At 44.4% G+C, this 27,927-nt stretch overlaps 1 protein-coding gene across 2 annotated transcripts in view; it reads left to right on the plus strand.

Moving 5' to 3' along the window:
* The window catches only part of WDR81 (WD repeat domain 81), a 626,861-nt gene that overhangs the window by 390,670 nt on the left and 208,264 nt on the right, over positions 1-27,927 (plus strand). For both annotated transcript variants that reach the window (XM_044054364.1, XM_044054363.1), the window contains exons 6-7: positions 15,717-15,882; positions 23,662-23,845. In XM_044054364.1, coding sequence (XP_043910299.1) covers positions 15,717-15,882; positions 23,662-23,845 — 350 coding nt within the window. The remainder of the gene's footprint in view (positions 1-15,716; positions 15,883-23,661; positions 23,846-27,927) is intronic.

Consider the following 27,927-nt stretch of genomic DNA (forward strand, 5'->3'; position numbering starts at 1 on the left):
CACAGAATTAAGGGTCCAGAGAATCTTTCTTTGACAGACCCTTCCAGTGCTCCTGAATGGAGGCTCGATTGCCCTCCTCTGGAGGCAATCAGAGGTCAACTGTCCCTGCATTGGAGAGCCTGGCAGGAAGTAACCTTGGATACCTGGTGCAGAGGATCATTTCCAAAGGGTATATTATACCCTTTACCCTTCATCCACCCCAATGTTCCACCCAGTCAGGTACAGCAGCTGCTAGAAAAACAATTCATCCAAGAGGTCCCAACAGACCAGAGAGTATCCAGAACTTATTCAAGATTATTTTTGGTGCCAAAAAAAAAAACGGGACTGGAGACCAGTCTTGGATCTCATCAAACTGAACAAATCAGTTTGATGAAACACATTACAGATGGTCACAGTTCAGTCCATTCTTCTGTTTCTGAAAATGGGCGACAGAATGTGCTCGATAGACTTCAGGATGCATATTATCACATAAAGATGAACAAACAGTCCAGGAGGTACTTAAACTTCCATCTGGGAGCCAGTTATTATAAGTTCTGAGTACTACCCTGTGGTCTCACTGCAGCCCCCAGTTGTTTACCAAGTGCTTGGCAGTAGTAGCACCTCACTTGAGACTGCATGGATTCCGGGTATTTCTGTATCTAGACGACTGGCTCATTTCCACTATTCAACTATTGAAGGCAAAGACAACGTTCTCCAGATGTAAACACATCTAGGGATAACTGTAAACTACAAGAAATCTATCTCCTATAAACTTTATAGGAGCAATTCTCAACACAAAAGAGACAATGGTTTCACTCCCCACTTCAAGAGTAGAAACAATCTCAGGTCGCAAGTCACAAGAATAATCTGCAGCAACAAAATCTCCGCTCGGCTGGTTCTTCAGACTTTACAATCCATGACTGCAGCAATAATGCTAGTCTCGCTGGCCAGATTTCATATGAGAATTCTGCAGTGGCTGTTATCAACACAGTGGTCTATCCTTCAGTAACCAGTGTTGAATCAAAGATCACTAATGTTTGCAAAAAGATCTCAATTGGTGGATTCAATCGGATGAGAAACTACAAGGTTGCACATTTGTTCTTCAACCCAAGACCACAGTGACAACAGATGCTTCCCAGCGGGTAAGGGGGGGCATTTTCTGGGCAAAACAGTGCAAGGCACATGGTTCCCCCCAGAGGCCAACTTGCATATCAGCAGCCTAGAGATGATAGCAGTGCTTTTAGCATTGCTGTCTTTCCAAGATGTTCCTCCCTTAGGAATGATTGCAGTTCAATCAGACATGTCATTAGTCTGGTATATCAATAAACAAGGAGGAACCAGATCTACCCCTTGTGTCAAGAATGTCTCTGAGTGTGGCAATGGGTGGTCTCATCCAACTGCTTTCTTGTAGCAACAGATATTCCCGGAAAGTCCAGTGTGATAGCAGAAAAGCTGAGGAGGCGTGTTCTTCTACTCCATGAATGGTCCCTCAATCAGAATGTGACTGAAAGGATATTCCATCAATGGGTTCTGCCTTGCTGCGATCTTTTCACCTCTTCCCCTAAACAAGTGCAGCAACTACTAGGCCCTGATCCCCCAAGTGGGCAGTCACCAAAGGGTGCTGTTCTTCACAGTTGCCCCCCCCAGTCTCTTTTATGCCTTTCCCCAACTCCATTAATCCCTAAATTTCTGCAGAAAGTGGCTAGGTTGAAAAGCAAAGTAATCCTCATTGCATCATATTGACCTCAACAGATTTGGTTCCCCTTCCTCTGACCGCACTTTACCAACCATGGATTCCAAATCCAGACCTCCTGTCTCACCCAACAGGCATGATTCATCCAGACATACCCAGTCTCAGGCTGATGGCCTGGCTTCTCCAATTCCATTAATAGACAGACAACCTATGCTCTCCTCTCCAGTCTGACGCATATTCTTGTCTGCTCATAAACCATCTACACATAAGCTATATTCCAGTAAATGGAAAAGATTTGTTTACTGGGCATTGCAAAATAACACTGATCCCTTCTCTGCTCCGATTCATATTACTGATTTTTTTAGTCCAGCTTTTCAAAGAAGGGTCATATTCGACAGTCAAAGTCCAGTTTGCAGCAATATCCAGTTTTCACAAAGCTTCTTCAGTTGCTTCCCATAAACTCTGCAAAGCATTTTTGAGAGGAACTCTCCTTTTAAAGCCGCCTTACAAAGACCCTACTCCCCCTTGGGACCTACATTTGGTGCTGCATGCTGTTATACACTCCCCTTTCAAATCAGCAGCTGAGTGCAATCTCTGTAATTCCTGTCTTCTTGGTAGTTATAACTTCTGGAAGAAGAATTTCAAAATTCAAGCCTTGTCTTCTAATCCACCATATTTGATTTTACGCTTCTTACTAATCCGTCTTTATTACCAACAGTGGTATCAATCAGTCCATCAGTTTTTTCCAGAATTTGAGAACAAGGTGAATAATTGTTACATTTATTAGAGTTTCACAAACAGTTGTGTTTTTACTGTGATAAAACCAAAGATATCAAAAAATCTGACCAATTACTTGTTTCCTTCCGGTCACCAAAGTAACCTTGTCCAGATGGCTTGCCAGTTGTATTACTTTTCATTGGTAATCATTTGGGCATGGTCTTGCCAAAATTATTACAAGCTCATTCTACTAGAGCAATGGCAATTTAATCTGTTTTCCAGTCTAATACCTCTATTGATAAAATTTGTGCAGCAGCAATTTGGTATACCCCTTATACCTTTATTAATCATTACAAATTGGATCTGGTCTCCAGGAGTAATGCATCATGCCGTTCAGTGGTGCTAAGGAACATCCTTCCTTGACTCCACCCAGGATCTAAGGTAGCTGGGGACTCTGTCCCATAGGCTGAGGATAGAATGAAAAGTGACCTCAGATAAAGGTTATGTACTCGCCGTAATATTCTATCTTGTTGTTCATTTTCATTCTTCCTCAACTCCCCACTCACCAACTCCCTACCTTTGAACTCTTAGATGAACGAGTAGTCTTAGGTGGGCATTTACCTTGTACTGATGTAGTCTCTCTGGATCCTTCTGATATTTTCTTGTACTTCTATTAGCAAATACAATCAGAGGTACTTAGGAATGGTACATTATGGATGAGAGAGAAGCTTGAGAGTTTTTTGGTTACCATGATCTATTGTAACGGCCGACTCAGATCCGTGGGATTGGATCCAAACCCATAGGTTGAGAAAGAATGAAAATGGACAACACAGATGGAACATTATGGTGAGTACATAACTTCTTATTTGTTTCTGGCTAAATTGAATCATTATTTAGTGCCTTGATGGGGAAATTATTTTTGCTTCCTTTGGTATTATGTTGGGCAAGAAATGATGAGAAAAGCTTAAGTTGCTCACAAAGGTTGTTGCCCTTGATAACAAGAGCCATCTTGGAGGTTAATTCCATTTTTAAAGTGGCCCTTTGGACGTCTCAGTACACCATGCACGTACTCCACTTTTCTTTACTGGGCGATGAGATGCCCAGTTGATGACCATCCTTGACTGTCACCTTGTCAGTGTGTTCTGTGGATAGTTGCCACATGGCCCTTGGTTAATTAACCTGAGCTGAATGCTAAACAGTCTGGTGACAGGGAATTTCCAGTTGTATCACCCATTCAGGGGTACTCAAGGTCCCATATCCAGCAGGTCCCATCAGTATTGGTTAACCGGGCCACCATTTAATCTATTATAAGGGCTTGGGCTCAAGACTTGGGCAATTAGGCAGATTGTTTTTGGTGAGACTTGAGTCATTGGTGCAGGACCACAACTTTTATAGAGTTTTTGACCTGATGTAGGCACCAAACCTTTATTCACTTACCTGTCATCCACCTAACCTCCACCTACAACATTTGGCAGGCACACACTTGCAAGCAGAATCCATGACTCCTGATACCTTGCAAGTGTCAGTTGTCACAAGGTCATACATGAGCCCAAACCTATAGGTAGTAAACAGTGTAGGACTCCCTCCTTTCCAAGATTCTCTGGGGAGTCTGAGGATCCAGTGGATATTGCCTCCTGCCACTTCTTTCTCTGGATGACCCCTGGTTTGGAGAGATGTTTATGTTCATGGTCTTACAAGGATTGTCCTTGTACTGTTATCATCATCATCATAACCCTTCCAAAAGAAGGCTGGTGAACTCTGGTTTATTCTCATCCATGGAACTGGTTATAATGGACACTGTAATGGAAGCTTGGAGGCATGCCATTATACCTGTCCAGGAACACCCAAGAAGGTGTATGCACTTTATAAGCCCTTGGCTAAATGGTATAAGTCTTGCTTAATGCATCTTCAAGCTCTTTCCTATGTTGTTTCAGTGTAGCATAGAGCCCATGGATCACAGCACTTTGTCATCTTGCCACCAGAGAGTCATAAGATTGGCTATGTATAGAAGCGACACTATACAGCTGTCTCATATTGGGGCTTATTGTCCTTAGCTGTTCGTCACACTTTTCTAGGGTCCAGTTCTCCCTTGTGGACCAGGTGCTGGAGAAGTCCTTGAGAATGGGCTGTGGTAAGATTTCATCCAAGCTCTGTTTGTGGCTTCTACAGTGGACGTCTGTGTAACCCACTGTAAGTTTCGCTGTGTGAATACTGTATGGAGCCATAGGCTCACGCATGTCCCTTCAGAGAATGGTGGTGGTGAAGTTATTCTGGATGCCATTTTTAAGGGGGAAGTGTTTCTCATTAAGGCTTTGTAAAACCTGGTCAATGACCATCTGAAAAGGAAAAGTGTCCTCATCACTTTGGAGGACTTTTATAATCCCCCAATACCCTCCTGGTCTCCCAGACCTAGCAAACACTAGCAAAGCAAGATCAAAGGACTCCAGCACATGCCTTACATAAACCAACTAAAGTCCATGTCACTGAACTCAGTATCGTAGACTTGTTAGGGGAGACTTATGCCTGGCTTGCAGAGTGATCTCCGACCCAAATGTAATGAATTTGCTGCACATTTGAAAATCAAGCGAGACTAGAGCTACCCATTCCAGAGACCTAAATATGGCCTCCAACTTGAATAGGGTGTGATGGAGGAACAGATTTGTCTCCCAGCGACTGCCACATTTTTGGAGTAAGCTGCCAATTCATATAAAGCAGAGCACCTGTGTGACACTGTTCAAAAAGAACCTGGAAGAGTGGATGGGGCACTGTAAATTTTTAAGGTGGTTAGTGGCCATAACCCTCCTGGACATGGGCAGTTGTTACTAAATACAATCCTGGGTATTGGCTAGGATATCTGTAGTATTACACTGGGATGAACTGGCAAGGCTAGGCTTTAAATGACCTCCAGGTCGATAGCCTAGTCATTTCGTATGATCTTCTCAACTCCCAGGAAAAGCGGTCAACCAGTGCATTGTCCTAACTGCTGAAGTGCAAAAAACATTTCCCAAGATCCTGATGCTTCCAGTTATGCCACAGCAGTCCCAGTTGTGATCTGTGGCTAGCTGTGCTGGGTGGTTCTATGTATTCACTGTGACTTGGAGAACCATGGACCAGAAAGTCCCAAACAGTCTTTTTTGATCTTGTCTTAGAGGTCATGAGTATTTCCTTATGATGTGTCATTAAGTGATGATGCTAGCTGAAAAACAGTCATAGGATAAGGTCAGATTCTGCCGCTGAAAGGGAATGATAGCAGTTTTCCCATATTCAGAACAGATGCAGGAGTTTTCAGTGACTTCATCCTGTACATGTAAGTGTAGATGGTAGTCTTCCAGGAAGATAATGCCACTGCTGTCACATAGTGTTTTGATGTTGGCAATGGACACGATGGAACCTTTCTGTAACGTATACCAGACAGTCATTGCTCCATCTGTGAAGTGTTGCCAGTTGGGTCTTTCTGCAAGATTGTTGTGGTAGCAAGATAACTGTAGTAGAAGGACTTTTGTGTGCTCCCTTACTACAGTTCCAGGTGACTCAGTCCAAAGACTTGTGCTGTGCATGTCTGCGTTCACTCGGAGTGGTTATTAGCTAGGAGAACTGTTTTCTCTTAACAAAGAATAGCCTTCATAAGCATAGAGGGAAACTCTTTCCAGTGCTGATTGGCCCAGGAAGTTATGGCTTTGTCATTGTGGGGTAAGACTGTACGAGAGGATACTGGCTCAGTTCCTCTGGTACCTTCTGTGTTTAACTGTTGCACACTTCAAGGGAACATTTGCATGCCTCAGGATACTAGTGTTACATTGGATTGTAAGTTGTTAGTTACATACATCAAGCACAGGAATTAATGCCCTTCTAGCCTGCCAATATACCAAAACGCTTGTTCCCATAATAAGTGCCCAGGCTGCTGTTAAAAATATTTAAACTAGTACTTGCTTTAATGTAATTTGGTAGTCTGTTCCATGCATCAGCTGCTCTCGGAGAACCAATTAGTACACTTCTACATAGGTTGTCTGATGGCTGTAGTACTTTTTGATAACCCCAAACATTCCCAGAGATAGTTGTCTCTAAATGCTCTTATATATCTGAATAAGTTCTCTTCGATATTTGTAAGAGACACTGTACAAATTCAGATATTTTCACATCCATGAATGCCTTTGGTATATTTCTGTTGTACTCTTTCCAGTTCACTCATGCTTGTTTTCTTATATAAGGTTTCCATGTTATTCTGTACTCAAGTTTGGGTCTAATTTAACTGACAAACAATGAATCATTTCTGATTTCCTAGACACTTAAATCTTTTTATACAGCCTATAGTTATATAACTATCTGTTGGAATGATTAGACAAACTCAAAGCTTGATCTACCCATATGCACAGCTCCTTACATTAATCTACAGTTTCAGTTACTGTGTGCGGTATTAAATATTCACCTTTCAATTTAGTTCTCAGAAATCTTGTATGCTTAGTTTTTGATGTATTTATCAGTATATTATTCTTCAATGCCCAAATGGTCAAATTAGTCAAGTTCTTTTGCAGACATGCCTTATCTGTAACACATGTAATCAGCTTACTCAATTTCAGGTCATCTGCATATAGACAGTAGTACATCTCAGATAAAAAGGTCTGAAAGATACAGTCTAAACAAGTTAAGGCCTAGGACAGAGCCCTGTGTGACACCCTGACTATAACGAAGAATTTCACCTGTCCAATTGCTATACGACGCTTACCATGTCCTAGTTGTAAGCCATGCAGCTATCCATCTTATCAAGAGTGCATCAATACCTAGTTGCACTAATGTATTGATCAGTGTTTTGTGCATGATCCTGTCAAATGCTGAAGTTAAATCTATATAAATTACATCACAACACAATTTTTCATTCACAGACTTTTATATTGTTGTAGAACATAGTTACAGGTGGTAATAGATCTATTTTCAACATATGCCTGCTGATATATGGTTTCAAGTCCCGACCTATCCAGTTCTGGCAATAACCCATTCAATATTACCTTCTCCATTATATTTCCACAACATGAAAGTAGACTTAAGGATCTGTATGATTCTGGGTTTGTCCTACTCCCTTTTCCCTTAAAGACAGGTTTAATTAGCCCACGCCTCCATTCTTGAAGAATCTCACCATATTTATATTGCGCAGTAAATAACAGATATAGTGGTACTGTAAGTTCTTGCTGAAGTGTTCTCTGGTCTAATTCCGTTTCCCCCCTGTGCTTTGTTTGGATCCAGTTTGCAAAGTTCTTTTTTTAGTTAGTTGTTGGAGAACCTTGTTTGCTCATACTTCATCCTCTGGTGTCAGAACCCTGTCAGAGTTTGAAATGGAAGACATTTCCCACCAACCTTGTGGGGAACCTTCCTGCAGCCAAACTGATTGTAAGCACTGGGCACTTTGCTTTCATGGTAGAGAGACTGGTTGGGCTCCTGCAAAGTAGAAAGGGTATAGCCCTCACTGGACAGGAGGCTCCACATTTGCCATTTGGAGCTGTGAGCAGTCTTCCTGCCTCTATAAAGTCCTTGGAGTGAGAGTGGCATCTAGGACCTCCCTTTATTCATTTGAGCAAGTGATCACTCTTGCGGTATCTAAACAAGCAATGGGGTATGTAATCACACTCCCCGCATAGCAACGGGGTATGTAATCACACTCCCCACATAAAGAAGTGATGCATGTCTGCCTATGGCTGTAGACAAGGATGGAGCATTAGTATTTAATTTCCCAGGGGAAAATGAAAGATTTCATGGACCTGTGTTAGGTGTTAGCCATTTCTCTGTGTTTTCTTGGAGCTGTTTCAGGGACTGTGTGGTTCTGTTCCTCCAGAAATAAGGGACTCTAGAAGCTGGTTGTTTGCTACTCATGGAAGCACATTTCATCCTGTAGTCTTTTTTGTGTATTGTGCTAATAAAACTGCTAAGAAGCTTTCTGTTTTGCATGCCTGTGCCTTTAAGGGGAAGCCTTTCTAAATTTGTTGAAACTTATATCTGAAGTAGTTTACTTCATTTGGTCTTCAGCCGGTGGGAATACGGAATACGGATCCGAGCCAGCAAATATTACCAGCATCCAGACTCCTCCCCTTACCCATAATACACCTCCACTGCCTTCCATACCCAGATCTCGTTTGCTGCAATTTGCTTATGCATCGTGTCTTCAGAACTCCAGCTAGCAGTGGGCTATTTCACTGCTGTAAGTTTAAAACATTCATTTTCATCGATCTAGGTTAGTTTAGTTACCCCTTCTCACCTCCCATCGCTTTGGCGTTGAGTGTTAGTCTGATTTAGGTAAATGGAGTAGTTTGTTCTCTAGTGACCCTCCCCCCCTCAGTGTTGTCTATAGACTAGCATGCTGAGTGTAGTGTATTTGTGTTGTAGTTAAAGTTTTTTGCCTGTCTTTTTTAAGGTTTTCTTTCTTTCTTTCAGGTTGGCTGAAAGACTAGCGCTTCACAGAGTGTGGCCATAAGCTGTCCCCAGTGGATGGCCACACACTGTGTATGTGTGTGTGTGTATGGTGCTTAGGTGTGGCCCACCTTAGTGTGGATTGCTCCATTTGTGCGGGGATCAACCCCCCGAGCATTAAAGGATAAGGCCAAGTTGGCCCTCAAAGGTCTTCATCCTTCTACCGATCCTCCTTCCTCATCTTCAGCTTCCGTCACAGCGGCTGCTGTGACTGCCTCTCTATCTTCTCTTCCTCTGGCCTCTCCTCCCTCCCAGGCTGGGACTCAAACTTCTGCATCTAAGCCTGTGGTAGCGGAGCAGAGGAGAGGGAGAGAGAGTCGAAGACAAAGGAAAAGAGGAAGAGGTCCTCGGACCTCGCTTCTCCGAGCAAGTCAGCACAGATCCTTGACTCCCCTCAGCTCCGGTCTCTGAGGTTCTCCCCAGAACCGGAGGAGGCATGCCCAGTCTCCCAAGCCTCGGTTCCCCGACCCGCCAGGTCGGAGTCCATGACCTCGTCAACCCACTCCTCATCAGATATGGAGCTGGATAAGCTGACGAGGCGCTTTATCCATACACAGATCCAAATGGGGTTCTTACCAGCCCCCCTCCCTCTGGAGGGAAGAGCTCGCTTCCTTTCTTTCAACCCATTTCTCCTTCCCTGATCCGACCTTTGGCTTTGGAGTACTCTGTTCAAGGCTGGCCTTGTTCAGGGGGTCTGCGCCGACAGTACTTGTTGCCTCGACGCCGACAGCTGCCCGGAGCGTCTCGGATCCGACCCACTCTCGAGAGCTTGAGTATCGGATCCGAGGGAGTGGGCCCTTTTCCATCCGCTCTGACGTTATCGGGCCACGTCCCCTTCCTCGGAGCTCTGTCAACTTCGGGACCAGCTCCAATTCTCACATTGGGCCCAGAGAAACCGGCATTCTTATTAGCTTCCCAGGAGGTCCACTCTCTTTCGGCATTCGATGTGGTAGAAAGGGTCATCTCCGTTGGATCGAGACCCCTCACTGCCCCCTCGGACTCCTCCCAGACCCCCTCGGCTCTGTCTATGGTCCCCATTGTCTTACTAGAGAGGCAGCCCGCGCTCGAAGAGCCCCAGACGGTTCCCACTGAGGAACAGATGGCTTGCGAGCGCACTCCTGAGAGCCCCACTGGAGATGCGCCTCACAAGCATAGTTGCAAGAGGAGGCACTTGGACTCCCCTGAGTCCCTCACCGAGGACACAGATTTAGATGATGGAGAGGGTTCCCCAAGATCACCTCCTGAGGTGTCTCCTTTGGAGACATCATGGAGATCTTACACCAGCGGGGAGGTTGTTCTGCCCCCAAGCCCTCTTCTGATGAGTGTATTCCTGGAGGCTTTCGGCACGGGCCCATCTACTTCCTGATTGTCCCGTCCCGTGGATCCTTTTGTGCATTTGATCACCTCATGGGCATGGAAGGAACTGGACATTGTGGAGCCTATCCCCAAGCGACCTGATAAAAATTTAACGCCCCCCCCATTGACAGGCCATCCCGGAATAAGGGCTCCCCTGTGGACCTGTGGGCGCCATGGTGATGGCAGCAGCCATTAAGAAGGAACTTGCTCAGAAGAGTTCCTTGGCCCTCCCTCCTGACCGGGAGTCACGGATGATGGACTGCCTAGGGAAGCAGGTGTATGCTTCAGCTACCTTTTTGATCAGGGAGCTGAATTACTTGGCCCATATCACTAGACTCCAGCGTGACCTAGTAAAGGAGCTGGAGGAGTCTCCACCCAAGTCCATGTCGCAGGAGGACAAGGCTTCATTCTCCGTGAAAATGGGCACTCTAAAAGCAGTATCAAATACATCCATGCGACGACTCCTCTCCCATGCAATGGAAGGAGTAGCTAGGGCAGCTGGGTTTGGCATGTCTATGAGGCTTAATGGCTGGCTCAGGTTGTGTCAGTTTTCTGAACCCTTTAAGGTGTCTTTTGCCAGTGCCCCTTATGACTGCTCTATACGTTTCGGTAAGACCATCAAGGAGACACTAGTCCAGAGTGAGAAGGATGGGAAGAACACTGTCTGCTGTCAGAATCTACTTCTCTAACCCTCCAAGGTCTTTTTCCTGGAACCAGAGAGGGCAAAAGAAGATGTGGTTCCGGAAGTCTCAGTATTCCCGGGACAGTCTGGGCTCTTCCTCTGGATGCCGGCCCAGAGGCAGAGGGGGGGGGGGGGTCCGTGGAACTTCGGATGTCGAGAACCGTTTTCGGACAGACCTGGGCAGCAACCCTTAGGGGTTGCCCGGCTGCACTACTTTGGAGGCAGTCAGGAGACGATTGTCCTTGCACCCAGTGGCATGAGAGTCCATATCAACGGGACCACTGGGTGCTTCAAATCATATCCAGAGAATATTCTGTCCCCTTCGTGCGTTACCCCATATCTCCCAGACACTTCCCTGATGTTACACCCACGCAAAGGGAGGCAGCAGCACAGGACATTTCCAAGCTGCTAGTAAAACGAGCCATCAAAACCGTCCTCCCAGATCAGTTCGGATCGGGCTTCTACTCCAAGTTCTTTTTGGTGCCAAAGAAAGCAGGGGACTCAAGGCCCATTCTGGACCTCTCTACCCTGAACCTTTCTGTTGCCAAAGAGAATTCCCGGATGGTCACGCTGCAGTCCATCATGCCGTACCTGCAAGAGAGTGACTGGATGGGCTCGTTAGACCTCCAGGATGCTTACTATCACATAAAAATGCACAGAAGCTCCAGGAGGTTCCTCCGCTTTTGGCTAGGAGCTAATCATTATCAATTTTGAGCCCTACCCTTTGGTCTCACCACAGTCCCCAGGGTGTATACCAAAGGGATGACGGTTGTAGCTGCTCACCTGAGGCTTCAGGGGATTCAGGTCTATCCGTACCTGAGCGATTGGCTCCTCACTGCTCCCACCAGGCATCTACTTTCCCAAACCAGTGATTACTTTCTGACACTTGCCCTGAGTTTGGGCATCACAATCAACACATCGAAGTCTCTCCTAGATCCTGTACAGATGATAGACTGTATTTAGGGCCAGGATAGATACTTTTCAGTGCAAAATATTCCTGACCTCGGAGAGAGTTCAAAACCTCAGGATGCATGTCTCCCTAATGTACTGTTCCCACCTCCCAATGGCGGAATCAGTGTTGAGTGCCGTAGGCTCGATGTCGGTGACCATAACTCTTCTTCCATGTTCTCGGCTGCACATGCGGATTCTTCAGTGGACTCTAGCAGTTCAATGGTCCCTGTTGGAACTGCCATTGGCATATCCTGTCCACCTAAGTCGAGTGTGTCGGTTGTCCCTCATGTGGTGGATGAGCTCTCCGGACATTTTGGAGGGACGACACTTTGTTCCAGCCCCTGCCCAAACCACAGTGACCATGGATGCCTCCCAACTTGGGTGGGGGGGGCATTTTTTGGGCAGGACAGTCCAAGGCCTGTGGTCCCCCATAGAGACCAGCTTGCATATCAGTTTCATAGAGATGGGGGTGGTCTTTCCAGCGTTGGAGGCCCTTCATGCCTTTTTTCCTCTGGGGACAATTGCCATTCAGTCAGACAACATGTCAGTAGTCTGGTATATAAACAAACAGGGAGGGACCAGATCTTACCCCCTTTGTTGCGAGGCCATGAGAGTGTGGAAATGGGCGATCTCCACTGGTCGCTTTCTCATTACAAAGCACATTCCAGGACATTCCAACATCCTAGCGGACAGGCTAAGTCTGACCATTCTGATGCCTTACGAGTGGTCTCTGAATCTGTCAGTAGCAGAGCAGATCTTCAACGAGTGGGGTCAACCTTGCTGCAATCTCTTCACATCTCCTTCCAACACGAAGTGCAGTAAGTTTTTCGCTCTGAACCCGCTGCAGGAGGGAGTCCCCCAGAGACGCTGTAGTTCATGCTTGGCCTTCCAGTCTTCTGTATGCTTACCTGCCAGTACCTGTCATTCCGAGGTTTCTGCAGAAAGCTTGTCGAATGGGGAGCAAGGTGATCCTCATTGCCCCATTCTGGCCTCGCCAGGTATGGTTTCCCTTCCTTTGGTCTCACCTTCTGGCTCCACCTTGGATCCTAGATCCCATTCAGGATTTGATTTCACACCCCTCGTGGGTGCCTCATCTGAGTCTGGACAGCCTGAAGCTCACGGCTTGGCTGCTCCAGTTCCCGTAATTGCTAGGACTCCCGGATTATCTTCCTCCATTAGATCTATTTTGGTAGCTGCTCATAAGTCTTCGACCAGAAAGGTTTATCGCAGCAAATGGCAGCATTTTTCTTTCTGGGCCTCTCAGAGGAGTTTAGATCCTTTCACGGCTCCTATTTCCAATATTCTTGATTTCCTAGCTGATATTTTCCAGCACAGAACTAGTTCTTCTACTGTCAAAGTTCATTTGGCTGCCATTTCCCATTTTCATGTGGGTGAGAATTCTGCACCCTTAGCATCTTCCAAACTGTGTAAAGTTTTTATCAAAGGCACTTTTTTGCTACGCCCTCCGGTCAAAGATCCTATTCCCCCGTGGGACCTTACTGTGGTTCTCCAAGCCTTTTGAGCCTGCCGCAACTGCATATCTAAAATTTTTGTCATGGAAAACAGCCTTTCTTTTTTTTTTTGTCCACATGTGTAGGGTACATGGTATTAGTTAGCTACTTCTAGCCTTGTGGAGGACAGGATTTTGGCCCAGCACTAACTGGGAAAGTATTTCTCAGCATGCTTTTGCTTCATGCTGTCCTTCTGTGGAATATGAGGTCCATGTTTAACAGGTATATGCATCTGCCCCTCGAGCATGTAGGTTTAACATTGTTTTTCCTGGTGGCTGTAACCTCTGCTTGCATGTGTTTAGAATCGTGTACCTCTGTTCATGGAACAGAGTCTGGTCATGTGTATTCCTGTTAAAAGGTTTCTGATTTGTCCCTAAACCAGTTGCTGGAGAAGATGTATTTGGGGGGAAGAACCCTTTACACTCCAGAAGTGCCCTGTCAGCTCAGGTTTTACCAGAATCAGTTGCATGACAAGTGATCATTATATTTGCTGTCAATAAGGAAGGCTCACAAGTACAAATGGACCTTTTCCAAGTGGATTGCTAGCTTTGTCATCACCTGCCATCAGATAACTCACGCTTACTGTTAAACTTTGTGGTCAAAGACCATTCCATTAGGGGCATGGCTGTCTCCATGCTAATTTCAAGAGTACTGCTGTATTCCTAGGCTGTGTACTATTGTTCTTTCCACCCATGTGGTTTACTGGCTTGGATTCAACCCAGCAATGCATCTCATGTAGTAGGGTCCCAGTATTGTAACAGATTATTTTTGTATCAAATGAGGGGGGCTTTACTTGATGAGTCGCAAATAACTCTTCTGCTGTTCCTCGATGTGTGGATTGCCCTCTCTGTTCAACTTTAGCTGTAGCTGTCAAATTTTCTTTGATTTACTAGTGGCTAGGTGGGAGCAAACTGGTAGTCTCCTGAGTTAGGTGAATCATCACATGACATCTCAGATGCATCTATACCAACAGTTGTGGAATCTTTCAAGAGACATTTATGGAATGCTGATTTGTGGAAAGGATGAATTCAACCATTGGATTTTATCATGGAGGCATCCCCTATTAGATCAACTGCTATGTTGAGAGCATACCAGTTGTTTATAATAAGTATCTCACATAATACCTGTTTTAATTACCACTCTGAAGAGTTGTTTGAGTCTAGGAATGAACTATCATTACAAGTCGTATTCTGCAGAGACCATCATGGCAGCAGCACCAATGTTGGGGAGCAGCTGTCGATTAAAAGTAAAGCTATGTAAAGTTGTTTCCTGGCCCCATGGTCCAGGTGGATAAAGCATTGACTGCATTCTAGATAATCTGTATTTCAGTATCAGCACAGGTGCTGGAGGGACTGGGCAGGAAAGGAGAGGAGTAAGCATCTGATGCTAGCTCACCCATCCTGAGGGGAGGAGGGCAGCTCTGCTCTCACTGTATTGATAGCACCTGCAGAAGTCCAGGTGTATTGCATACAAGGAGCCTGGTGTGTGCATGTTACACAGCAGGAAGCTGCTTAGCCAGGAGGTTGCTCTCATGCACTGTAGCTTACATGCACTGCCAGAGAAAACAGTTGTGAAGCACTCAGGCTGATGAGGAGGCAGGACTAGGACAGTCAGCAGGAGTGGCAAAATAGCCTGCTCTCCAACACCGGACTCTAACCTCCTCTGTGGATTGAATCTACCAGAGGACTGTCAGTCCAGTGGAGGAACAAGTGGGTCAATTGAATGGAGGAAGGAGAAGCCACTTTAGCAGGTCATGTAGTCTCACAAGAGGAAAAAAATACAGTTTTGTTGGCAGTCAGTAGTAAGTTTGAATGGCTGTAGGATCTACTATTTTGTAGATCATCAAGCTTGTTATTCTTGAGTGGACAGAGTAATAACAGACTGAGTGAGGAGTGCTAGTGGTGGATGAGCTGGCAGCCATCCAAACTGCAATGGTGCATTCATGCTGGCATTTAATCATTGCATTTACTTGGATATTCATGCTGGCATTTAATCCTTATATTTACTGCTAGATCTGAATGCTGTAACTAATCAGCCTGATATCAGAGAAGAGCAATTTTTGAAAGCTTTCTGATCATAGATCTAAGAGCTGACATTTTACTTTGTTAATTTGTAAGATGTAAAATATTCAACCAGAAGAGGCAAAATTCTTCAGACTTGTTTAGTAGAGAAACGAGTCTGAGCAAACATAATCCTGTACAACTGGATAATTAAGGACTGGATTTAACTTTAATTGAATTGTATTTAACTGTCTGTTGGGGAGGGACATAATTGTGTAGTTATACTTGCCTAGTTACCAAAAACAGACTTTTCTTTTCTCTGCTGCATTTCTGGATTCCAGCATTTGATGAGGTTGTCTTTATAATTTTAGGTTCCCAAATGGGTTTCAAGGCCGTACTGCACTTTGTGTGAAGACCATTAGTTTGATGGCCCTCGTATGTCTGCGAATTGGGCGAGAGATGGTTCAGCAGCACATGACTGAAACACTTGACCAGTTCTTCAGGGTCTTTTCTGTACTTCATTGTCTGCGAGAGGAGGTAAGCATTACCGGTGGCTGGAGAATAGTTTCCCTGATGTTCTTCATGTTTCACTGTTGCAGTCATTACATTTGGGTAATCCTGCTGGCAGGTTGCCTTCAGTCGGCCTGAATTCCAAAGTCTTGGGTCCTGCGTCGGCTGCTGTTGCCCCTTCCCTGACATCAGGTCGTCAGGGATATAAAAGAAGGAGCCAACGCCATTTTCTTCAGTCTTTCTTGCCGCGCGGTGCCCGAAGCAGAAGCAGTTCGCAAGTGCCGGTCGGCCGACTCCTGAGATTTTCGTGTTCGAATTTCAGATCCAAAGTCGTCAATAAAGCTAAATACCCCGTTGGGGAAACTTTTTTCTTGCTCCAGACCGATGTCAGAAAAAGTAAATAATTGTATTTCTTGTAGAAAGCAAATAACTCATAAGGACTTTCACTCTTACTGTATTCCTTGCCTAGGCCCTGATCACAATGTTTCTGGTTGTGGGTTTTGTGCTAGATTTAACCAATGCACTATTAAGCATTGGTATGATTTTGCTTTAAGCTATTTTGGACGTCGGTTTAATTATCTAGAAATGTCATCAGATAGCCATCCGACTACCGGAGTTCACAAAGAAAAGGAGAGAGATAAACAACCGAGGCCCAAAACCGACGACAAAGCTTCTCCTAAGCCAGTCGCCGGCTCTCAGTGAGGCACTTTCGCAGCCCCTGACGCCCGCTACTTTTGAGTCGCAGGCCGCTACCGACTCCCACTTGGAGTCTGCTGGAAACTCAAGATATTAGAGCCTCAGATACTATTCCCTCAGATGGGTCCGGAGCCGCTGAGCAGGCACCGGCTTCTGAGGGTGTATTCATACCTAAACATCTTTACATTAAACCGACTTCAGCTTCAAAGGCAAAGACTAAAGCACCTTCTAAAGCAAAGGAACAAACTCAAGAGCCACGTGGACAGGCCTCTATCCCCAAAAAACAGATGCTCAAAATGGCCGAAGACTTGATTACCTTTTTCAGGGGTTCCCATCCCCCTCCTGATAAGAGGCCTAGGCAAGAGACTGACTCTGAATCTTCAGATCAGGTTTCTATTTGTTGTGATTCCTCTTCTGATCAGGAATATTCTCTTCCCCCCCCTATGAGGATTCTGATGCTGAAGAATCTATACCTTCAGCTTCTCCTCCAGAGGACTATTCTTTTGGGGAAACCTTGCATACCATGAGGGAGCATTTCCACTGGGAGAGCCAATATTTTTCAGAATCTGAAAAGAGGCTCAGAGATTTCCTTTTACTTCCTCAACACAGGCCTCTAGCCATTCCACCTGTGTTAGACATTGTAGATTATGTGTTCGGAGTCTAGTCTTACTCCTGACTCCTTACCTCCAGTTCCTGTTAAGCCTGATAGATATTACAGGGTTCCTGACTCTCATAAATTCCTTTTTAAAAACCCTGCTGCAGACCCAGAGACTATTTCACAGGGTCCCAAAGGAGCTAAGGCTTCCACTGCAAAAAACCCTATCCCCTCTGACAGAGATTCTAGGGCACTGGATAGATGGGGAAAAAAGGTTTGCACATCTGCTACCATGGCTATAAGGGCCTTAAATTGTCAGTTTCATATGCTCAAATGTCAGCGACATGTCATGGCATTGCTTAAACAGAAAATGTTGTTAAACTCCGAATGTGCAGAAAACAAAGAAATGCAGGATTTATTGCATGCAGCTGAACAAGTTGGAAAGCATACTTTGCAATGTGCTTTTGATTCTTTGGAGGCCTCCTGCAGGGCCGCAGTTACGGGTTTTGTAATTAGGAGGCATGCTTGGTTAAAGGAAGTTTAAGTTAAATTATTAGATGCACCTTTACAGCATGATACTTTGTTTGGTGTTAAGGCAGAAGAGGTGTTAAAGAAAATGGAGGACAAAGCTAAATCTATACAAACTGTCAAAGATTTTTTATAAGTACAGCCACCTAGGTTTAGTAGACACTGGCCTACAAAGAACTGGTCCTTTCCTGTGTCAGACAAACCTCAAAGGGGCAGATCCAGATGCCCTAGAGGCAGATCCCAGGTGCAAGGTTCATACAGGTCAAAGCAAGTTGGAGAAGACAGATCATTAAAGGAAACAGTCCCAATGACTTCCCCCTGCCTGCACCAAGTACTTATCTCCTGGCAGCACCCTTAGGGGGAAAATTGGCACTTTTTTCTCAAAATTGGCACATTATAACCCAGGACAAGTGGGTTCTAAACATAGTGTCACAAGGCTACAAGTTCCATTTCCATACCCTGCCAAAGGCAAACAGCTGGCCAGATCTGCCAAAAAATCAATGGGCAGAGGCACAAAATCAAGTCTCATCTCTCATGGACATGGGAGCCATTCAACAAGTACCACAGCAAGAGCAGGGACAAGGATTTTACTCAAAACTGTTCTTGGTACCCAGAAAGGACAAGGCCTGGAGACCAATACTGGACCTATCTATTCTGAACACATTCCTGGATATACCAAAATTCTAAATGTTAACTTTGCAGCAGCTTCTGCCCATGCTGGGCAAGAATGTTTGGCTTGTGACTTTAGACCTAAAAGAGGCATACCTGCATGTCCCAATCAGACAATCATGCAGAAGATACCTCAGATTCAAGGCTGGCTCAATGCATTACCAATTCTCTGCACTGCCCTTTGGCTTATCTACTGTGCCCAGGGTCTTTACAAAGTGCCTGGTACCACTAATTGCATTCTGCAGACAAAGAGGAATACAAATATGTCCTTACTTGGACGACTGTCTAATTCAAGCAGAGAATAAGGACATTCTTCTACAGCATCTGGCTTTTGTGAAAAGACTTCTAACATGCCTAGGGTATACAGTCAACGAAAAGAAATCAAAACTAGTACCCTCTCAAGAGATAATATTCCTGGGTGCAAGCTTAAATACAACTGCCCAGATGGCTTATCTCACGCCAGACAAACAAAGGCAATTGACTACCTATTTCAAGATGTTGGCAACACAGGCCCAGTTATCTGCAAGAAAAATTCTGCAGGCTTTGGGCTTCATGGCATCCTGCATTCTACTAATTCCATATGCAAGACTGCATATGAGGAAACTTCAATGGTACCTAAAAAGTGTTTGGACTCAACATTGCCACAGCCTGGAAGCAATGATTACTCTCATTCCTTGCCACAGCCTGGAAGCAATGATTACTTTCATTCCCTGCCTGCAACAGGAGTTTCAGTGGTGGGCGAAGGCCTGTTACCAGAACAAGGGACAGCCATTCACATTGCCCCCAGTCAGGCAGACACTAACAACGGATGCATCAGATTATGCCTGGGGGGCCCACATGGTAGGAAGATGCATTCAGGGCACATGGTCCTCAAACCAAATGCATCTACATATCAGTCAAAAAGAGATGCTAGCTGTTCAAAATGCCCTGACAGCCTTCAAGGACCTACTTCATCCGGGGCAACTATTGATAAAGACAGACAACACCACGGTCAAGTGGTATATAAACAAGCAGGGGGGCACACATTCTTACCCCCTTTGCAGACTAGCCATGACTTTGTGGGACACAGCATTGACTTACCAAGTACATCTCCAGGCACAATTCCTGCCAGGAAAGGAAAATACTCTGGCAGACGAACTAAGCAGAAACCTCATGGATCCCCACAAGTGGCAGCTGGATCCACAAATCTTCAGCATGATAACAAGGAAATGGGGATACCCAGACATAGATCTATTTGCCTCCCCTCACAACTACCAACTAAAAAGATTCTGCACAAGGACTTATCTCGGACAAGCATGGAAAATGGACATTCTGTCTTTCAGCCGGAAAAACCTATCATTATATGCCTTTTCTCCACTGCCACTCCTCCCCAAGGTACTCCTAAAGGTCAGACAGGAGAAGCCAAAGATGATACTGATTGCCCCAGACTGGCTCCGCCAGTACTGGTATCCAATCCTAAGGAATTTGTCTCAATGCCCAGCTTGGACCTTACCTCAGATACCCCATCTACTGTCCCAGCAAAACAATCGGATCCTGCACAGCCAACTCAGGACTTTAAACCTGACGGCATGGCGGATAATGCAGTCATACAAAACGCACCTCTCAGTAAAGCTGTGATGGATGTCATTTTGGAAGCCAGAAGGCCTAGTACTAGAAAATCTTATGCTGGAAAATGGAAGAGATTCTGTGCTTGTAACTAGACACAAGGAACTGATACAGCTGTACCAAATATTCCTCAGATTTTGCAATATTTAACTGAGATGCTGGACAAAGGCCTATCTTTTTCATCAATTAAAATTCATTCCTCTGCCATTTCGGCTCATTACAATACAGAGCCACCAATCTTTTCTCATCCTTTATTAAAGCAGTACCTCAGAGGATCCAGAAATTTAAGGCCTCCAAGGAGATCACCAATACCTGCATGGGACCTCAACTATGTCTTGGAAAAACTCACCCTGCCTCCTTTTGAGCCAACTGCTACTAATGATATAAAGTTTTTATCTTGGAAAACAGCTCTACTCCTAGCGACAACTTCTGCAAGACTAGTTTCAGAGCTACAGGCACTCATGGCTGTGGAACCTTTTATCATGTTTTATCCAGACAGGGTTTCTCTGAGGACAAACCCGACATTTATGCCTAAAGTAGTGTCCAGTGTGGCTCTTAACCAAACCATTCATCTGGCAACTTTTTATCCAAATCCACAGAACAATGGGGAGAGAATTCTTCATTCCTTGGACGTACACAGACAGCGTAGATTCTACTTGGACAGAACCAAAGCTTTCAGGAAGACAGAGCAATTACTAGTGGCATATGCTGCAGGATCACAAGGAAAGGCTATCTCAAAGCAGACTATTTCAAAGTGGATAGGCCACTGCATTCGTTTCTGCTATCTTCAACATGGCAAGCCAGTGCCTAAGGGCATTAGGCCACATTCAACCAGAGCTGCAGCCACTTCAGCAGCCTTTCTCAGGGGAGTACCAACCAAAGACATTTTAGAGGCTGCTACTTGGAGTTCAGTGCATACCTTTACAAAGCGCCATCATCTGCCACTCTACTGTAAACCCAGGGCAGGCTTTGCCACTGCAGTTCTGCAGGGCCTCATAGCCGCTCCTAATTCTGTTTAGCTCCAGCCTCCCAACCATAGCTTTGGGACTCTACCCAAATGTAATGACTGCAACAGTGAAACACGAAGAACATAGTACAGTTGTGTACACTTGCTAAATGTAGATGATCGAGTATATTCACTGTTGTAGTCCAGGTTAGCCACCCGCCATCCCCCCTTTTTTCTGCTGGAACTTATCTTTCCTTCTCTGATTTATACAACCTATGTGGTGTATTTGTTTGTAGATGAAGGCAAAGTTTATATTGGTGCATGTAATTTTATATATATGTAAATTTTGGCTACCTTTTTAGGTGGCATCTGACATCTGGGGCAAGAAAAACAGAAGAAAATGGCTTTGGCTCCTTCTTTTATACCCCTGACGACCTGACGTCAGGGAAGGGACGACAGCAGCCGATGCAGGACCCAAGACTTTGGAATTCAGGCCGACTGAGGGCAACCTGCCAGAAGGATTACCCAAATGTAATGACTGCAACAGTGAATACACTCGAACATCTACATTTATGGTAAGTGTACACAACTGTACTTTTTCTCTTCTGAAGAGCTGGTGTTTTTTTATTATTTGCTGTAGTTTGATAACCGGTTAAGTGGACTGGTTGTGACCCTTTCCAGCCATGGCCTAGGCTCTAAAGGAGCTGTGTATAAAATTGTACAGTAAATATAGTATCTTCCATATATCCGTCAATTTCACTTGCATAATGAGTTCTATTTACAATATGTACATGCCTTTAAGAGACTGTTTACCATGATCACAGGCAGATATGCTGTTGAATTATTTAAATTTACATAAATTTATTGTCATGGAAATTGGCCATTGTCCCAAAAGCAAATATAGGTACTGTCCTCTTAGAAGATATCTTTGCTTATTGTTGAGGAGTTGGAATTAAGTTTTACAAATGCTGGCTTCACTGAAATAGTGGGAGTCATACCACTCAACTTCTTAGCAAAAGAAATGTGGACAAAACATAAAATAATGGTGGGACGAAGGCCCAAAAATAGGAACAGATTTTAAATATTGCACTTCTAAACTTTGAAGGTTTCTAGAATACCAGGATTTGTGTTAGTATGCATTCTCTGAATGAAATTCAAATCTATGACGTTATTTAGTGACTTCAATTCTCAGTGATTTGCCAGAAAACCGCAACTTTTATGAGGAACAGACCAAAAATATGAAGTGAAAATCTGGGCATTTGAGAAGTATGGCAGGAGTCCTTGAGACTTTGCTGTTCAGCATCTTGAAGTGTAGCCTTCAGGAGTCAGTTTGAGAGTGGATGAAAAATGCTGGAAGACCAGAAGGCTTGTGAGCTTTATTCCCAAAGCAGTTAATTGGATTGCTGCACTTCTGAATGTGTCTTCCCTTAAATTAGACTTTAAACCAAGATCCCATATGCTCGAGTTGGTGCTAGCAGAGGTGGGTGCAAAAGATCCCACAGCATCTGTTGAAAAGATTAGGGGAAATTACCAGAAGCCCTGGCCAAAATTTCTCCTTGTACTAGAAATATCACCTCAGTCTCCCCTGAAAGAGGCCACTAGCCTAGTGGGACTAACCCGGTCAACAAAGGATGAATAAATAAATGAAAGTCTCATTTTTGCTGGTATGTTTTGCTGATTAGTTCACTTTTTAAATGAAATATGTTTAAATCCAGAAGGTTGGATAAATTGTGTGCCACTTATGGCACAATCTTCACTAGGGCAGTCTGTACATACTGCTGTTAGTCCAGTGTTGGGTCAGTGGTTAGTCCAGTTAGTCCAGTGTGGGTCAGTGGTTAGTCCAGTGTAAGAGGAGTAGTTGGTCAGAAAGATGTGGACTGCTTAAGAGCTTCAGCTCATGTTGTGTAAATGTGCATTTCCTTTGATTCCCTGAGTGCAGGCATCCTGCATGGAAATGGCCCAGAAAATCTCTAGTGCTTTGTGAACATCTAAGCCATTATGGAAAGATATAACAGACTATCTGACCTTAAGCAGTCCTCATCTGATGCTTTTCCTTTTGCATATGTCATATTTCTTTAATTCTGTTCTTTTTTATTATAAGAATCGAGATGCATTTTTGCTGTCTTAAAATTCAGCTGCTTCTGTTCTTGGAGCATTCTGATTATCTCCTTCCCTTATTAGAACCTAGATGTGAGTATTGCAGCAGCAACCTCCTTTCCACACACCAGTCTGTCAGATTTTTATCTTGTCATGTCTGTCGTATTCTTAGCCCAGTGTGTAATTTTTATTGCTATTAACTCTTCACTCACTGTTTCTGCACTCTACGTGGACTATACTGTCCTCACCATCCTTACTGCAGCATGTCTTTTTGTAGGTGGGACCTACTGGTTAGCTGCACCAGGGAGAGTATACCTCAGTCAGCTTCTTGTAGTTATGGTAGATAGGCAGCAAGAAAACTGAAACTTAAATGTGAGTAGTGTAAAAACTGTTTCTTAAATGTAATTTAATAATTCTGTCATGACCATTGTAAAACAGTGCATGTTGCAGAAGTTTAGAGGAGTGTTATGTATAGAAATTTCATAAGGATCACTGCAGGTTTTATTTAACAACGACCACAAGGAGAACAAGTACCTTTGGATTTTGCTCCAGAACTTGGGTTGCATTGTAGCAATGTTGTTTCTGTGCATTTAATATTTTGAACAAAGGAATTTTGTGTTACTTTTCTTAATATACTTAATTCTTAGTTTGCTTAATTTTGCCCTTTTAGGTCACAAAGCTAAATGCTTCAAACAGCTCTGAGAATGGCGGTGCTGGTGATTCAGTCTTTGTGGAAATTTCTTCTCCAGATGGTGTGACACATACATGTGATCTAAGTGCACTGGAGGAACTGGAAAAGGTTTTTAATCCCGAGATGGCGTACTCTTCCTACATACCATTCAGCTGTCTCATAGGTATGTGTATGTTGTTCGGTGCCAGTGCCCATTGAAAAGAGGTGTGCATCCATTCAAGCCTAGCTAGTTTCGTAGTCTTTGAATCGTTTCTGTTTATATGGAATTAGAAAAATGCAGAAAATAAATTGGCAGATCACATGTATCCAACCTTGTAAAACTCTATAAAATAGTAAGTCTTACACTGAGGAGAGTTTTTGCAGAAAGTTAACAAGATGAATGTTTACAAGTTGAAGCCGTGAGCCTTTAGAAATTTTCTGTTAAGCATTCCATGACCCATGTGATGCTGTTTGACTGCATAGAAGCAGGCAAGACTATAGCTACTTCATTTTGTTCCATTTGTCAGTACACATTATAAAGTCTGAAAATGTTTTCTACTTTGTTCAGCTGTCAGTTTGTTTGCATTTTCTAATTGTTCATAGGTATATACTAGGCAAATGACCAACAGGGCTTTTATAAGCCTAGCCATGCAACCCAAACCAGCTGTGTCCCTATGTGTCATGGACGCTTATTAGAAGGGGGGTATGTTAGTTATGAAATTTCTAGAGGTTGGGGGGTTATGTTAGTTTTTGTGTTACTGTCTGCCTCTGTCTGTCAGCGATATAGGGGCCAGCCCCAGGGTGAATTTCCAGTTTCCTCTCCATTGGTCAAGGTTATGCTTAAATAGGGTTGGGGATGGACTCTGCTTCACGTGGATGGGGAGCCTGTTCTGCAGCATGGGGATCCTCTGAGACACACATCTGTCTTGCCAACATGTCTTATTTTTGTCATGAGCAAAATTTAAATCCTTGGATTTTGTCGTTCTGATGCTGTTTGTTTTGAGGATGTTCCAAACCTCGATCATAGTGGGATCCGAGGATGCCTTGTATGCCAGGCATAGATTGCCTTTCAGTAACCTGTGGGAGACCAAGTGTAGAGCTATGCCTTTAAGGTGCTCTGTATGGAACAGTGGGTTAATACCTAGGATTCTCCTGGTAAGGAACATTTGTGGGCATTCCAGCTCTTGCATGGTCTGGTCAGGTACATGCCGAAGAGGCTATTATACTCAATGATGGGTTTGATGAGGGCCAAATAAAGTGGCACTATGACTTCCTTGGATCTGGATGCCTTGCCCTTACATGTAAGCCGGGTGACATAGAATGATTTTCTTACTACTTTGGCTGTATGTTGGTCAAAGGCCAGATTACTGTCAACATATGTTCCCAGATTGCTGACTGCTGAGTCAGCTCTTAGGGGTGTCTTGTCAATCGAGTTATTAGCCTAGGTGTCAGTTTTCCTAAAGGAAATTGTAATATATTTCTTGGCATTGAGTTTTAATCTGTGAATTTGGCACCAGTCATTTGTCTGTGTAGAACCTCTTGTAAGGTGTTTGTGTTGTGAGAAGAATTTATAATGGCTCTCAATTTGCAGTCGTCTGCGAAATTGGTCAGCCAAAGGGTCTTTGCATTAGCCTTTACCTCTGAGAAGTAGATGCCAGATTGGAACATTCCCAGCATGACCCCCTGAGGTTCCCCGCTGGTGATCGGTCTCTTGGTGGAGGTGGTCTCACCAGTCCTGACTACCTGAGTCCTGTTTGTGAGCCAGCTGGCAATCCAGTGAGTTATGCAGGAATACATGCCCAGTTCGGTGAGTTTGTCAACTATACCCAAGTGGGATACTGTATCAAATGCCTTAGCCAGATCCAAGTAGGCAGGATGCACTGCTGTCCCCTTATCCATTGCCTTGGTGACCTTCTGAAAGAAGTCCATCAGGTGTAGTAAGCTTGACCTTCCCCTTGACAAAGCTAAACTGGGTTGGGTACAATATCTGAATATTGCCTATGTCTTTATTGATCATTTTAATGATAACTTGTTCCATGGCTTTGCATATTAAGCTAGTCAGACTAATAGGTCTGTAGTTTCTGGAGCCAGTTGATGATGTACCCTTGTGTGAAGTGGATTAACTGTTGCAGTCCTCCATTTTTGTGGTACAAGGCCTGTTTTGAGGCTATAGTTGAAAAGTGACTTAAGTGGTACTGTTAGGTCATGTTTCAAGCTGTTTAGGAGGCATACTGGGATATTGTTGGGGCCCATTAAGGCTGTATTTTTTGCCTTGCCTCTTTTTTCTTGTTTAGGCTCCTAGCATTGAGCAGTAACACCTTTAGGTTTCTTTGGATTTTATTTGCCATGTTGGTAGGTTTTTCAGATGTTCATCGTATTACACTACTGCAGTCATTACACTTGGGTTATCCTGCCGTCAGGCGTTTCCCCAGTCGGCCCGAGTTCCAAAGTCTTGGTCTGGCGTCAGTTGCTGTCGCCTCCTCCCTGACGTCATTGCGACAGGGGGTATATAAGATGCAGCCAACGCCATATTCTTCAGTCTTTCTTGCCGCGCAGTTTCCCCGAAGCAAAAGCAGTTCGCAAGTGCCGGTCGGCCGTCTCCTGAGATTTTCATTCCGAATCCAGAACCAAAGTCTTCTACAAAGCGAAGTACCCCGTTGGGGAAACTTTTTCTTGCCTCAGACCGATGTCAGTAAAAGTTAATAACTGTATTTCTTGTGGGAAGCAAATACCTCATAAGGATTTCCATTCCTATTGTATCCCATGCCTAGGCCCTGACCACAACGTACTGGTTGTCGGTTTTGTGCTAGGTTTGACAAGTACACTATTAAACGTCGGTTTGATTTTGCCCAACATTATTTTGGTAGAAAATTCAGTTATACCATGCCATCGGAACTTCCGACGACTGAAATACACAAAAAGCGCAAAGAACAAGGATAGGCATCCGAGGCCCAAAACTGACGACGAAGCCTCTTCTAGGCCAGTCGCCGGTTCTCCGGTTTTCAGCGAGGCGCCTTCGCAGCACCTGACGACCGCTTCTATAGAACCTCAAGCCGCCTCTGACTCCCACATGGAGATGGCTGGGCCTTCGGACACACAAGTTCTTCAGCCTACCGAGACTAACCTTTCAGAGGGATCCGGAGTAGCTGAGCAACCCACAACTACAGAGGGTGCCTTCAGACCTACTCAGTTAAGCATTAAACCCTCAGCTAAGTCTAAGCCTCCTTTAAAGTCAAAGAAGCAAATGCAGCATTCTCCAGGACAGGCCTCCATGCCTAAGAAACAAATGCTCAAAATGGCCGAAGACCTAATCACTCTGATCAGGGGGTCCCATCCCCCTCCTGATAAAAGGCCTGGACAGAATGCAGACTATGACTCATCCGATCAGGTGTCCATCTCTTCTGATTCATCCACAGACCTAGGATACTCTTTACCCCCTTATGAGGATTCTGATGCTGAGGAATCAATACCATCAGCCTCACCGCCTGAGGACTACTCCTTTGGGAAAACCCTACACACCATGAGGGAGCATTTCCACTGGGAAGGCCAGGATTATTCAGAATCCAAGAAAAGGCTCAGAGACTTCCTCTTATTACCTCAACACAGACCCCTTGCTATTCCGCCAGTGTTAGTTATTGTGGATGATGTGTATACTGAATCCAGCTTAAATCCTGATTCCTTACCTCCAACTCCTGTTAAACCTGACAGATGCTACAGAGTCCCTGACTCACATAAATTTCTGTATAAAAGCGCTGTAGCTGACCCTGAAACCATTTCTCAGGGACCCAAAGGAGTTAAGGCCTCATCAGCCAAGAATCCAGTTCCCTCTGACAGAGATTCCAGAGCATTAGACAGATGGGGAAAGAAAGTATATACGTCTGCAACTTTAGCAATGAGAGCCTTAAATTGCCAGTTTCACATGCTAAAATATCAGCAATTTTTACTGTCTCAGTTAAAACAAAAAATGCTTCCAGAATCAGATCCTCCTAATTTTAAAGAAATGCAGGATTTATTGCATGCAGCTGAACAAGTGGGAAAGCATTCTTTGCAATGTGGGTTTGATTCTCTAGAGGCCTCCTGCAGAGCAGCAGTTACAGGCTCTGTCATTAGAAGACATGCTTGGTTAAAAGAACATACGTTACCAGATCATGCTAAAGAAAAATTATTGGATGCACCTTTGCAGCAGGATGTGTTATTTGGAGTTAAGGCAGAAGAGGTATTAAAGAAAATGGAGGATAAGGCAAAATCTATGCAAACGGTGAATGA

This window comes from Protopterus annectens, chromosome 13.part0 (assembly GCF_019279795.1).
Source record: "Protopterus annectens isolate FY-2018-M chromosome 13.part0, PAN1.0, whole genome shotgun sequence".
In the NCBI taxonomy this organism is placed as follows: Eukaryota; Metazoa; Chordata; order Ceratodontiformes; family Protopteridae; genus Protopterus; species Protopterus annectens.